This window comes from Suncus etruscus, chromosome 2 (genome assembly GCF_024139225.1).
Source record: "Suncus etruscus isolate mSunEtr1 chromosome 2, mSunEtr1.pri.cur, whole genome shotgun sequence".
NCBI lineage: Eukaryota > Metazoa > Chordata > Mammalia > Eulipotyphla > Soricidae > Suncus > Suncus etruscus.
In genome coordinates, this window is record NC_064849.1 from 116,693,901 (window position 1) to 116,709,666 (window position 15,766).

Below are 15,766 nucleotides of genomic sequence, written 5' to 3' on the forward strand. Positions count from 1 at the left end.
ACTCACCATCTTCCTTAGCAGAAAGGAAATGTATTTTAGGTTTCATTGAAATGATAAGCATACTGTGCTTGCAGCTGTGTTTCAGATGTCTTATGCCATTTTTGCTAACAAGATGTTGCCACCTTAGATAAACAAACATGCAGAATCATGTTACAAAACCACAGTGCAGGATTCTACAGCAAACATCCCACAGAAATATCTCTGTTCATTTTGTCACTGTGTTGCTTAGCTTATTGTTTGTTACTATTAATAAATAATACACTCATTCAATAATAAGTAGCTGTGCATATAAAACAATTAATATTTTGGGAATACAACTTTTGTTATGGACACAATTCCATACTTCTTATTACTAAAAAAAAGTCTCCTGAAGACGTCGCTGAGGGTGTCCTGTGGTGGCTGCGTTCAAGATGTCGACCAAGAATTTCCGAGTCAGTGACGGGGACTGGATTTGCCCGGATAAAAAATGTGGAAATGTGAACTTTGCCAGAAGAACCAGCTGTAATAGATGTGGTCGGGAAAAAACAACTGAGGCTAAAATGATGAAAGCTGGGGGCACTGAAATAGGAAAGACACTTGCAGAAAAAAGCCGAGGTCTGTTTAGTGCTAATGACTGGCAGTGTAAAACTTGCAGTAATGTGAATTGGGCCAGAAGATCAGAGTGTAACATGTGTAATACTCCAAAGTATGCTAAGTTAGAGGAAAGAACAGGGTATGGAGGTGGTTTTAATGAAAGAGAAAATGTTGAATACATAGAAAGAGAAGAATCTGATGGTGAATATGATGAGTTTGGACGTAAGAAGAAAAAATACAGAGGGAAGGCAGTTGGTCCTGCATCTATTTTAAAGGAAGTTGAAGATAAAGAATCTGAGGGAGAAGAAGAGGATGAGGATGGAGATCTTTCCAAATATAAATTAGATGAGGATGAGGATGAAGATGATGCTGATCTCTCAAAATATAATCTTGATGCCAGTGAAGAAGATAGTAATAAAAAGAAATCTAATAGACGAAGCCGCTCAAAGTCTCGATCTTCTCATTCACGATCTTCATCTCGCTCATCCTCCCCCTCAAGTTCAAGGTCTAGGTCCAGGTCCCGTTCAAGGAGTTCTTCCAGTTCGCAGTCAAGATCTCGTTCCAGTTCCAGAGAACGTTCGAGATCTCGTGGGTCGAAATCAAGATCCAGCTCCAGGTCCCACAGGGGCTCTTCTTCCCCACGAAAAAGATCTTATTCAAGTTCATCATCTTCTCCTGAGAGGAACAGAAAGAGAAGTCGTTCTAGATCTTCTTCATCTGGTGATCGCAAAAAAAGACGAACAAGATCACGGTCACCTGAAAGCCAGGTGATTGGTGAAAACGCTAAACAATCCTGAGCCCCAGGGCCAACCCCTCGGAACACCACTACTTTACCCAGGCACCACAGGTCATCTTCTGGATCATCCCATTCTGGTTCCCGTTCAAGTTTGAAAAAGAAATAATGTATTAAAATTTCCATCTAAAACAAAACAAAACCAAACCAGTGCAGTGCATGAAGCATATTTTTTAAGAAGTTGGTGTCTTACTTGGTCAGAAGTGCTAAATCAGCTAGTAGAGGTGCATGCCTTTCATTGCTTTTCAGAACAATACAACTGTGGGTTTTTTTTGTAAAATTAAAATTAAATAGTATTTTAAGCCATAATGTTCCAAAAAATAGATATCCTATTTATTATTTACAACTATTTGCTTCATTTTAAAGTCATCAACCAGAATAGAATGTTTTGTTTTTATTTGATTTTTTTGGTTTTATCTTTACAATGTTAATTTTGACTTAAGACAAGATTACCTTAGTTTGCCTGACTGTAGGCATGGAGACCAGACTGGTAAAGTTGTTGGTAACAATCTTATGTTAATCTGAAAAAAGATTATCAACCTGTCTTATTAACAGATATCAAAAGTGATTCTTAGAAAAGAAGTTTAATCTAATTGTGAAACAGCCAACTGAAAACATTAAAATTCCCTATTCATAAAGGGTGCCTTAGAATCATTGTCTTTTACACAGTTGTACTTTCATGCATCACAACATTTAATATAAAAAAAAACCTGTAAGTTTCAGCAGGAGGAAGGTGTTATTTATTTCTTGAGTTCTGTTTCATAATTTGAGAATGTCTAACAAATCCATCTCTTCACTACTGCTATGGTTGTCTTATAAGAAAATTATTTCCCAAAATTTATTAATATATAAGAAGTTTTTTGCGATACCCTTCAAAAATCCAGATATCACAATGGGATAACAAAGCAAAGTCATAATGAGAAAATTTAAGAAAACTTGTGAAGTAATATTTCTTTTTTTTTTTTTTTGTGAAATATCAAAAGAAAGATTGTGAATTAAAAGAGTATTTGCTTTGATGTGTTTAAACACTGAATAAGAAAAATTTTAGAATAGAAATTAATGCTTGTTTCCGCCAGAAACAAGAAATAATACTATTCCTATTTACTTGAAATATCTTATGGCTTAAAATACTTCCAGAGTTTTATTTTTTAATCTGGTCACTTAAGCTCTTTTTGTCTCTGGTTTAAAAACAAAAAAAAAATGGTTTCTCTTAACAGTATCTACAGTGACAATACAAGGTAAGTATATTAAGGGAAATCGGCAATTGTGTTTTGGAACTGACTTTTTGTCATGGGACGCAGTACCCTTTTTACCTGTTTTTAATTTTTTCCCCCAACATTAATGTCTACATCAATTGAAAAAATGGAAACATTTAAAAAGTACTTCCTTAGTAGGCAGACCAAAATTTTATGGCTTTTTTATTTTAAAATAAATGAATTTTCTCTTCAATTGATCTAAAGATGAAAACAAAATATCTTGAAGTAGAAATATTTTGATAGTATTTTTACAATGAACTTCCCGTTATTTTTAACGTTTTAATTTGTTTTTGCTACAATTACTGTAGGTTGCACAAGAACTTTTACTCTCTTGTAATTGTGCCTCAGACTTTTTAAAAGTCCTTCTAAATTGCCCAGATGATCTAGATTCCACATGTTACCATTGGTTTATCTTGTGCTTTCTGTATTTAAAACTTTGGCTGTACTAAACAAATGCAAGGTTATAAATTTAGCTAATAGTAGTTTACAGACAATTCAGATGATTATGATTTCATTTGGTTTAACTAAGCTGTACTAGTTCATTTCATAAGGAAATGATACTGTAGACAAATGTTAATAAAGCCTGTGAGTCAAGCATCAAGTGGTGTTTGTTAGAAATAAATTAGAATTTTAAACTCTGAAAAAAAAAAAAAGTCTCCTAAATTTTTATGAAATCTGTTCTCCTAAAACAAAAAGAAAGAGAAATAGAATCAAGAAAATGTAAAGGCTCATAATGCCTAGTATAGGTTGAAATTTATACCAATAAAGTAGAATCTTTTATTTTATCAGAAAGACTGTTAATATTGTTTACAAAATATATGAGGAAAGCTATTATCTACGTTTTTGGAATAAAACAGCCTATTCATGACCCATATCAAGGTAAAATGAGTGATTTGACAATAATAATAAGATACACTTTGGTGTGCCTTGGCCTAATATCTTTTTTTTTAACCCACTAATCTTTATTAGCTACCCCAGCAATAGCATGCTATGCTATGAATTGAACTTGCAAAAAAACAATTTGACACTATGGAGAGAATCTAAATAACACATATGCTTTGCTTCAATGATTCTAAGAAGACATTAAGTAGATAAAGCTATCTATCTCATTTTTTATTTAGAGTAAAAAAATTGAAGACATAAATGTCTACCATTAGGAAAATGACTAAATAAACTGAAACAGTTTTTCTCTAAAATGTTGTACAGATATTAAAACTCATATTTAAAAAAATACTTGATAATAAGAATGACAAAAGTGCACATCAAGTGAAGAAAATCAGAAATATATATGTAATTCTAACAGTATAAAGACAGTGTATGTGGGCCAGAGAGATAGTACAGAAGGTAAGGCATTTACCTTGCATGTGGCTGGCCCTAGTTGATCCCTGATACTATATTGAGTCCCCTGAGCCCTTTCAGTACAGAGCTCGAAGAAAGCTCTGATTTCTGCCAGATAAGGCTCAAAGACAAAAATTATGTTAATTGATTATATATGTGTAGCTATATATAAACATATTATTCATAATTACTTTTATTTTTGAAGAGACTAGTGAGAAATATATTACATCAGTTTCTAAAATTCCTGCTTTTGAACTGAAGTTTTCAGCAAGAAATTGTGTGATGTTACAGTAAGAGAGAGAGGCACAATAAATAATGGTAGAAGGATTTCACCACTTGAGTAGTGAACGAACTTGTTGTGATGAATTGCTTTTGAAGATAGTGAAAAAAGTACTCTGCAGATATACAATAATTTAAACCAGTGTTATATCAATTTAAAACATTTTAATAAACTTATCTACTTCTTACAAAAGTTTTCAGTTACTTTTTATCATTAAAGATTTGCATTTTTATTAGTTTATTCCTTCCATAATTTATTCATGCATTTTCTGTATTTTGGGGATCATGTGGTACTGGAAATCAAATTTGGGCTCCCATTTGCAAAGTGAATTAGCTATCCCTTTGAGCCAATTCATTAGATTCTTTGTTTTTCGTTTTTTAAATAAAATCCATTGACATTGTATTAAGCCCCACTCTTGTAATATTAATGGACTCTAATAAAAGCACTCAAAGCATTAATTCTATCATTTTCTAAAAGAAGTGGAGCAAAACTGATACTTCAACATAAGAAAATCATTTTACACTAATGCAAAGTTCAAGAAACAAAAAATCTTTCAGTACTTATTAATTCAAAAGTAGTTATAAAAATTGTATTTCTGAATTTAAATAATTCCTTAACCTATGGCCAGAGTGATAGTACAACAGGTAGGGTGCAACCGATTTGTATTCAATCCCCAGCTACCCATACGGTCCCCAAACCATCTAGGAGTGATTCCTGAATGCAGAACTAGGAGTAACACTGGAACATTGCCAGGTGCAGCCCCCAAAACCAAAATAATAACAACAACAATGATAACATTTCTTACTTGTAGAACCACACATAAAAATTTTTATTAGAATGCAGGGTCACCTCCCACCACAGGTTCGAACAACAGCACCAGGAACCAAACACCTACCGGGGAAACTCCGAATGCCCAGCACTAACTTGTACCAGTTTTAACATGACATCCTAACACAAGGAAACAGCAACTTGAGCTAAGTGAAGGCTGCCGTATCTCACCACCTAACATAATGGTATGATACAATTGGGAGACATGTCATCCTTTGCCCTAAGCAAAACTCAAAATTAGTATTTATAAAAGACTGACTTTGACAAACATGGTCTGGACAGAACCTATCAAGGGGACCAATGAGGAAGTTCCTAGCCGAGGCCTCGGCCTAGAATTTGTACCATCACCAAGATCTCTAATTCCAGAGGTCTGACTTTGACAACTGCAACTGAGCAGAATTTCTGGAACCAGGCTGAAAGATAGGCCCTCAATGGCAAACCTATGGCCTTGCATTATTAAAATAATGTCCTTATTTTTTCTTAAAATCCATAGATGAGTGAAACTATTCTGTGTCTCTCTCCCTCTGACTATTTCACTCAGCATAATACATACATGTATATCCATGAATAGGAAAATTTCATGACTTCATCACTCCTGACAGATGCTTACTATTATATTGTATATATGTACCAATTTCTTTAGTCATTCATCTGCTGAAGGGCATATGGGTTGTTTCCTGAGTCAGGCTATTGTAAATAGTGCTGCAATGAATATAGGTGTGAGAAAGAGATTTTTGAATTGTATTTTTGTTTTCCTAAGGTATATCCCTGGGAGTGGTATAGCTGGATCATATGGGAGCTCAGGTTCCAGTTTTTTGAGGAATCTTCATATTGTTTTCCATAAAGACTGGACTAGACGCCATTACCACCAGCAGTGAATGAGAGTTTCTTTCTACAATTCCACCAGAACTGATTGTTCTTGTTCTTTGTGATGTGTGCCAATCTCTGTGGTGTGAGATGGTAGCTCATCATTGTTTTGATTTGCATCTCTCTGATGATTAGTGATGTGGAGTTTTTGGCCATTTGTATTTTTTCTTTGAGGAAGTGTCTGTTCATTTCTTCTCCCCATTTTTTGATGGAGTTAGATTTTTTTCTTGTTAAGTTCTGTCAGTACCTTGTAGATTTTCGTTATTAGCCCCTTATTTGATGGGTGAATAGTTTCTTCCATTCTATGGGTGGCTTTTATATCGTAGGCACTATTTTCTTTGAGGTGTAGAAGCTTCTCAGCTTAATATATTACTTATATTTTATATATAAATATATATTTTATATATATTACTTATATAATATATTACTTAATATATTACTATATGTTTATCTCTGCTTCCACTTGTTTGGAAAATGCTGTTTCCTCCTTGAAGATGCCTTTAGTCTCAATATCATGAAGTGTTTTACTATATGTGTTTTACTTTGTGTTGCTCTATATATCTGTGGTTTAAGGCCTAATATCAAGGTCTTTTTTATCCATTTGGAATTGGTATTTGTGCATGGTGTTAGATGGGGGTCTGAGTTTGTTTTTTTCCAAGTGACAAATCAGTTGTGCCAATACCATTTGTTGAAGGGGCTTTCCTTGCTCCATTTTGCATTTCTTGCCAATGTATCAAAGATTAATTGATTGTATGTTTGGGGAACATTCTCTGAATACTCAAGTCTATTATACTGATCTGAGGTCTGTCTTTATTACAATACCATGCTGTTTTAATAACTATTGCTTTGTAATACAATTTAAAATTGGGGAAAGTAATGCCTCCCACATTCCTTTTCCCAAGAATTGATTTAGCTATCCTTGTGTGTTTATTGTTCCAAATAAATTTCAGGAGTGTTTGAGCCACTTCTTTGAAGAATGTCAGGGGTATCTTTAAAGGGATTGCATTAAATCTGTACAATGCTTTGGGGAGAATTGCCATTTTAATGCTATTAATCCTGCCAATCCAGGAGCAGGGTATATGTCACCATTTCCTTCTGTCCTTTCTTATTTCTTGAATCAGGCTTTAATAGTTTTCTTTGTATAGATCCTTCACCTCTTTAGTTAAATTGACTCCAAGATATTTGAGTTTCTGTGGCACTGTGAATAGGATTTATTTTTAATGTCCATTTCTTCTCTATCATTATTGGTATATAAGAAGGCAACTGATTTTTGCATGTTAGTTTTGTAGCCTGCAACTTTGCTATATGACTCTATGGTTTCTAGAAGCTTTTTGGAAGTCTTTAGGGTTTTCTAAATATAGTATCATGTCATCTGCAGACAGTGAGAGATTGACTTCTTCCTTTCCTATCTAGATGCCCCAATATCTTTTTATTGCTTAATTTCTATGACAAGTACTTCTAGCACTATGTTGAACAGGAGTGGTGAGAGAGGGCAGCCTTGTCTTGTACCAGATAAAGAAAAGGCTTTTAGCTTATCTCCATTGAGAATAATATTTGCCTTTGATTTGTGGTAAATGGCCTTGAATATATTGAGAAAAGTTTCTTTCATTCCCATCTTGAGGAGAGAATAGTTTTAATCAAGAATGGGTGTTGTATCTTATCAAATGCTTTCTCTGCATCTATTGATATCATCATATAATTTTTCTTTTTCTTTTTGTTGATATGGTGTATTATGTTGATTGATTTACAGATGTCAAACCTTCCTTGCATTCATTAAATGAAACCTACTTGGTGATAGTGAATGACCATCCTGATGAGGCATTGGATCCTATTTGCCAGAATTTTGTTGAGGATCTTTGCATCTGTGTTCATCAGGGATATTAATCTGTAATTTTCTTTTTGGCAGCATCTTTGTCTGCTTTTGGTGTCAAGTTGATGTTAGCTTCATAAAAACTATTTGGAAGTGTCCTGTTTCTTAAATTTTATGAAAGAACCTGAAAAGAATTGGTAGTAGTTCTTCTTGAAAGGTTTGAAAAAATTTATTAGGGAACCCATCTGGGTCTGGGCTTTTTTTTTTTTTGGGTGGCGTGGGGTGAAGACTTTGGATTATCATTTTAATTTCCTCAATAGTGATAGGACACCATATGGTCTCTCAGTCACCACTATGGGTGGCCCTGAAGGCCCCACACCTCTGTGCCAGGGGTCCCTGACATTGCAGGACCTGAGCAAGATTTTAGCCTTCTAGTAATGAGTCAAGCCACTGTCCCTATTGGCCAAGAATCACCAGTATGGCTCTGGGCCTTCTGATCACCTTTTGGGAGTCCCCCTCACCCTGCACACTGACACACAAAAATGTATTAAAAACAGGTTAGCAAATAATTAGAATTTTTTTCCAAATATAATAATAAGAATTAAAAAAACTATAAATGATTAAGTCATCTGTAATACAAAAAGACAACCTTTACTACAAAAAAGACCATAAAGGTATGTTATATCTCTAAATACATAATAATATTATAATTCAGTAAAGTGGTTTTGTTGAAATTTCAAAAGGTAGTTAGAATATAATTAAGATGAAAATTATCCTCAAGCAACTAATTTGCAAGTCTCAAACATATTTTGTTTCAAAAAATAAACACAGCATATTATAGCATCATCTGCATTACTTTACCTAAGAAAGTCTTATAGATAAAATATAAAGCATTCGAATTAGGATAATTATACTATTTTGCTGTATTATCTTATAATCAACTATAATAGTTTCTATAAAATGGTAGAGGTATTATAAAACCCTATAATTTATAATTCTAAAAGTCTCTGTTAAAACACTTTGAAGCTTTAGAACAGCAAATAAAATATTTATGAGTAACATAGCCCCATTTTTAGAATAGTTTTAAGCTTTAAGCAACAAATATTTTTAAGCTTTTCCTAAAGTAATTTAGTAAGATCTTATAGATTATGACTACAATAAGTAAATGTAAATCATTTTATAATTGTGTATGTGGCCTAACAAGTTGATGGTAGAAAACATCTAAAAATGAGAAAATAAAGACACATATTGGTAATTTTTAAAAGGCAATATAAGCTAAAGTTATGCAAAGTATTTTCCAAATATTATACAAATATTGCACAAGATAATAAAATAGAGGTTGTAAGACCAGGCTGTCCTATCACATCACCTAACACTAAATGGAAATCAGAAGAGATATCGTCCTTTGAACTGTGAAAAATAAGAGCACCAACAACAGAAAACTGACTTTGACAACCATGACTGAAAAGAGCCTACCTCGGGACTAATAAGAAAAACCCTACCCTAAGCTGTAGCCCAGGACACATAAACAACAACAACAACAACAAAACAAGATGTCTTATTGCAGAGGTCCAACTTGGACAACAGAGACTGAGCAGAACCTTTGGATCCATAATATCCTAAGCTTTGGCTTAGGGACTGAACAAAAACAGAGAGCAAGTGTTACAGAAAACTGAACACAACAACAACAACAATATGTAGGAACCTCTAGAACCTAGAGACTCTATCCTAGACCCTGACCTATAACCTGCTCAAATACCAAGACCGCTAGCTACAGTGGCTTGATTTTCTCACACACAACCAAGAGGAAACTTTCCTGGCATCACAAAAAAGCCTTTGGGATGGGGTAATGAGTATATATGGAGCCAGGGGTTGATCCCATGATGGTAAACTTCAAGAAAGGAAACCCTGATTCTCTTAGGCCACGGGAATTCCCTTTCTTCCCCAATGCTTACTGTGCCTATGCAAAAAAAAAAAAAAAAAAAAGTGGGGGGAACGCCAAACCCTACCACTCCAGCATCATATGTTTTCTTGTTTTGTTTTGATTTGTTAGTTTTTGGCTTTATTTTCCTTCTCTTTTTTCTTCCACTTTTCTCTTCTTTTTCACTCTTGTGGTTATAATTTAGAGATTTGTTTTTATTTTTATTTGCCGGGTCCATTTTTTTTCTTTTTTCTTCTATTTTTCTTTTCTTTTTTTTTCTCTCTTCTTTCTTTTTTTGGTAGTTGTCACCAAATTTTTTTCTCCCTTTTTTCTTATCCTTTTTATCTCCAATGATGGTGGAATGGATGCTCAATCTACAAGCTGTAAAGTAGAGACCAGTTGCAATAGCATTCTGGGGAATAGAGGAGGGAGATATGGGATGCATACTGGGAACAGGGGCGGAGGGAGGACAGCTCTGGTGGTGGAAATGCCCCTCATTTATTGTCACTATGTACCATAAATGATGCAGTGAAAGATTTGTAATGCACTTTGGTCACAATAAAAAAAAAAAAAAAGAAAAAAAAGAAAAATAGAGGTTGCCTTGCACATAGCCAAAGTACATTTAATCTCTGGCATCTCATGTTGACCCTTTAGTACCACCAGGAGTACAGAGTATATTCCTGAATGCAAAGTCAGGAATATGTCCAGAGCACTGCCAATGTGTTCCAAAAGCAAAAATAAATAAATAAATAAATATAAATAAATAAATAAATAAATAAATAAAAGAATCCAGCGCAAATATGAACTTTTTCCCTATGCTCTCATGTTTTCTTCAACAATATTGTATGTTTTTGTTTTAGTTATTTATAAAAAGTGATGTATTAGTAAAAATGTGTTAATGAATTTTCCCTACTTAAAAATAAGTAACACTTATTTTTACTAAGTCAGGAAAATTAATTTCAAATAAGCAAAGTAAATAATAAAATGCTACATTTTTAAAAACAGGGGTTACCCCCAGCTAGTGTGGAGCCAATACCACACCCAGTAATATTTACAACAAGCCAAATGGTGCCCTGGATAAAATTAAGGGCTTTAGGCATACTAAGCATATGCTTCACCATTTGAGTCTCTCCTTAGCCCGAAAACATGTGGCATTTTAAGTAGTAAAAATAAAATATTTCCATTTAGATGATCCATTTATAAAAATTAAATGGTATAAGGGTTAATCAAATGCTTTGCTGTTCTTTTATGTTTGTAAGGAAAAGTAAAATGTGCACATATAATCAAAACAATTTTTTAAATTTATTGCTTTTTCACTGAGGAGTTTGTGGATAGAAAGACTGCCAAAAACAATTTAAATGAGCTGGCTTAGATTGTTTTCTGAATCATCACCAGTAATAAAATAAATTGAAATTTCAATATTCAGCTCAGCTGTTAATTATTAGAATTACTGTTTTCACAATAGGATTTTAGGGGAATATACAGATCAGATTATTGTGGTAAATTTATAACCTCTTGGTATCAACTAATCAATTTTCCTACTAGTTCATATAATTAAAGATTTAACACTATTAAAATAATTATCTGTCTAGTTATCCAACTTTAAATTTGTCTAATATCCTCTAAAGTGAATTTCATAAAAATCTTCATATCATAAACAAAATAGAGCAGAAAAGGAGGAAGTCAGTATTATCAAGTAAAAATTATCAAGATTTAAATGATACTTGCTAATTTTATAGCTTGATAGCCTGTTCCCTGTGCTCCTTCTTTCAAGAAACTCTTCTATTACAGCTAAACAAAGAAATGGCTAACAAGAATGTATCACGGATTTCATTGTCTTATTAGTAAAGACTGAGATGCATAGGTGGCTCCTATCTTATTATATCTGAAAGTGAAGAATAGAAATCCTTAAAGAGGGCAGAAATCAATACTAAAAATGATAGCAACAAAATAATCTCTCGGAAGATTAGAAAATCCATTAGAAGCAATCTATTTAGAAACAGAGCCCAAACTTTGCCCAAAACTTATTACTGAGTGTAGACTCTTAGAAAGCATCAGTACTATTCTTCTTGATCATTAGCTACTTTAATTATATTATTTAGCATTGCTGTCTGTAATGTGGAGGAAGGTAGCAAATACCTTATGTTAAAATACATCTGCTTGGAAATAAGATAGATAAGAGATAAGATAGCACAGTGGTAGGGCATATGCTTGCACTTCACCAACCTGGGATATGGACCAGGGTTCAATCCCCGGCATCCCATATGTTCCACTGAGCCTGCTAGGAGTTATTTCTAAGCACAGAGCCAGGAGTAATCCCTGAGCACTACCGGGTATGGCCCCAAACCAAAATAATAATAATAATAATAATAATAATAATAATAATAATAATAATAATAATAAATACAATTTAAAAAATACACCTGTAGGATTCTTGTCTTCTAGCACATAATTTCCATGTCAAAGATAGACTTGGAGTTATTTACATAAAAAATCTAGATTACTGGGGCGGGTGAGGTGGCGCTAGAGGTAAGGTGTCTGCCTTGCAAGCACTAGCCAAGGAAGGACCACTGTTCAATCCCCCCGCATCCCATATGGTCCTCCCAAGCCAGGGGCAATTTCTGAGAGTTTAGCCAGGAGTAATCCCTGAGCATCAAATGGGTGTGCCCCCCCCAAAAAAAATCTAGGTTACTGCTTATTGGATAAGATAAAGGGGACATCTTATTTAATGGCTTCTATAACAAGGGGCAAGTGTTCACAAGATGAAGGATTTTCCCAAGTCTTCACAGAGCAGGCCGGATTCTGAAGCGTGCTGAATGAAAAAGCACCTTATAGCAACAACGATGTCATGAGGATACTTCTTTGAGCGAGCAACTGTATCCTGATCAATGTGAAGTCTCCAGTAACTTTTCCCTTGCTCAGAACAGACAAGCAAATGTGATTGGTCACAAGGTGACTGCAGTCTGTTTCTAACTGCTTGAAATCATGACTTTGAGACAGAACATGTAAGAGACACAAACAGGAGGCTCAAAACTAGAGACCAGAGAAGAGATATTGACAAACAGTGTTCACCCGAAGAACTATGAGTTAGAGAGGCAGAACTAGCAGACTCATAGGAAGTGTGGACTGCTGAGCAGTAAATAGATCATTGCAGTAAATTGAGGACAGTAAACATTAGATTATCAGTAGGAGTTGGAGGATTATAATCCAGTGTCAAATCAAACTTTAGAAGAGATTCTCCCTAAGTCACCTACTAAAAGAATCAGCAAAGTCCCTCACGTTTCCATAAGGACCACTTCAGAATAAGCTTGATATGTTGATAATGATGATCAGAAATTCTGTAAGAGTGCAGCCATCAGCAGAGAGACCAGTAAATATGAGCAGCCTGCAGAGAATGCAGTGACTGGAATTCTCTGTTTCCAAATATAGAATGGCTATAGGTTATATATAGTAGGAAAATAAAAAAGATAAAATTGCATGGGGTCAGAGAGATTTTATAGGGGTTAAGATGCCTGCCTTGCATGCTGCTGACCCAGGCTGACTCAGATTCCATTTTATGCACCACAGAGTACTCCAAGCACCAGAGTATAGGGTCTGAACAGGGCCTAGTCTTTGATTCCTTGCTTTGAACCTCATATCTAGTTAGCTGAGAAATGCCAGAGAGGCACCTGGGCCTCCTGAACACCATTTGGGGGTGAGGTGATAGGTAAAGTTATCAAAATTAGCAAATAACAGAAATATTCTCAAGTGTATTGACAAAAAGAGATATTGCAAGGTTATTTTAATATGAAATTTATTTGTCATGATATCATACTTCTATCTTTTTCCAAATGTTATCAACAACAACCACAACCAAAAAATCATGAAAAGATGAAAAAAACACTAATGTGGAATATCTGAGAATAAAAATAAAAATTTTGAAATTTTAAAAGTGAAAACATAAAATAGAAATACATATTTGTTTAAGAAAATTAATAAACTGAAATATTTATGTAAAGTCCTGTGGGCCTTTAAAATACTTTAAGTAGCAAAGCATATACTTAATAAATCAAAGGCTTTGAGTTCAGTCTCTGTCACTTATTGACTGCCAAATACCACTGGGAATAGCCCTTATATAAAAATTAAAAATTATTTTTTGGTTTTTGGGTCACATCTGGCAGTGCTCAGGGATTACTCCTGGCTCTAGGCTCAGAAATCGCCCCTGGCAGGCACAGGGGACCATATGGGATGCCGGGATTCGAATCACCATCCTTCTGCATGAAAGGCAAACGCCTTACCTCCATGCTATCTCTCCGGCCCCAAAATTAAATTAAATTGAATAGATATGTCTTGAAAAATGAACCTTAGAAAGAGTAAGATAAACCAAAATTTTAAAGCTAGAAAAAAATCTTGGCTTTTTCAACAATTAAAATAAGTATAAATTAAAATGGCCAAGTATGTTAACCCCAAATATACAAAAGCATAAGATCACCAATTAGATAATAAGATATAATTATGTTTAGTGCAGTTAGTTGATTATAGTAAATATTCCTAAAGAATAAGGAATCTGATTAAACAAAGTACAAAGATTAAAAAGATACATAAAGGCTGTGAAAGGCCTGTGTTTGAGCCCTAGTGCTACACAGTGATGCCTGAACATCACTAGTAGCAACTCAAGTCTAAAATAGCCCCTCAGCACTACAGTTGTAGTCTCGACACCCTCCCCACTCACCGACCCATTCCAAAAGAAAATAGCTAAAAGTAGTAGCCATATGGTTTAGAGTACCTATATGACTGGAGGAGCCATATTATTCATAAAGCAAATAATTTATAAACCAAAAAGAGTTGAATCAATAAAGGTAAAAGGTTTAATGCACCAGGAATTTAGATAGGTATAAACTAGGATAATTATAGCAAAATACCCTTAAAGTACAGCTGGCTAAACTTATTAAAACTACATAAAGTGTAGACAAATCAACATAATGAGAAATGGCAAAATAGTTCTTAATTATTACTGATAGTAAGCAGACCTCAAAATTACCAAAACCAGAATAAATCCCATTTTTAATCTTGGTCTAATGTGTTAGAACACATTTGTCCTTACAAGGACATATGGAATATTTTTAAAGCAGTATACAAGGGCATAAAGCAAGTCACAACACATTCTAAAAATTGAGTTCTTTGTATAGCAATATTTTTTATGACTTTTAATTGAGAAGAAGTAATAACAATGACACAAATTTTAAAAACTTCATACAGTGAGGATTTAGAGAAAACATTTATATTTTATTCATGAGTTGAAAGTTAATAAATATAAAATAAACACTAACAAAAATGTGAAGGCTTAGTATTGAAGGGTAACAAAAAGTCTATTTTTTCGAACTAGTAGAATATGGTAAAGTAATATTTTGGAGTTAATTTAAGTGATTATATATCAAAGGAATATTAAAAAGACACACTTTTTTAACATTAAATGTAGAAAAATAAAGCAGAATAAACCTGAAGATAATGAAAAAAGGATTTAATCAGCATAGAGCAGATTTCTAACATTGAACATTAGGCATAATATAGTTGTGTTTTGTTCAAAATAACTTTATTAAACAGGATAAAAATCAAGAAAAATTTAAAGCAGTGTAATAAAGAGGCTATGTCAAAAGACTACACCAAGATTAAAATATATGATGTCAAGTTAATACCAATGAATAATATATTTATTCAGAAAAAATATGCTCTTTCCCTGAATGATATTAAGACCTAAGCAAATGTTATAATATATTCTATTTTTACATAAAAACATATGTAGAAAGATGTTAATGCTCTATGGACTGACGTAAAGTCAATGCTATTTAGTCAAAATAAAACCCTAAACATTTGATTCTCAGATTTTATAATACAAAGTGACACAAATTAACCACAAATTAGCAAAAATATTCTAAGAATAAAAGCAAGAAATTCAGGTTAAATCTCAATTTACCATACATTTTATAACTGCTAGTTAAGACTAATATTGGGGCTGGCGAGATAGCACATGCATTGCATGCAGAAGGATGATGGTTCAAATCCTGGCATCCCATCTGGTCTCCTCAGCCTGCCAGGAGCAATTTCTGAGCATAGAGCAATG

General features: G+C 33.8%; 1 protein-coding gene across 1 annotated transcript; it reads left to right on the forward strand.

The window, feature by feature from the left end:
- The first annotated feature begins 398 nt into the window (after positions 1-398).
- Positions 399-1,671, forward strand: LOC126001517 (zinc finger Ran-binding domain-containing protein 2). The gene has a single exon (XM_049768807.1). The coding sequence runs from the start codon at positions 411-413 to the stop codon at positions 1,368-1,370; it is 960 nt and encodes a 319-aa protein (XP_049624764.1). The 5' UTR covers positions 399-410; the 3' UTR covers positions 1,371-1,671.
- Positions 1,672-15,766: the final 14,095 nt, after the last annotated feature.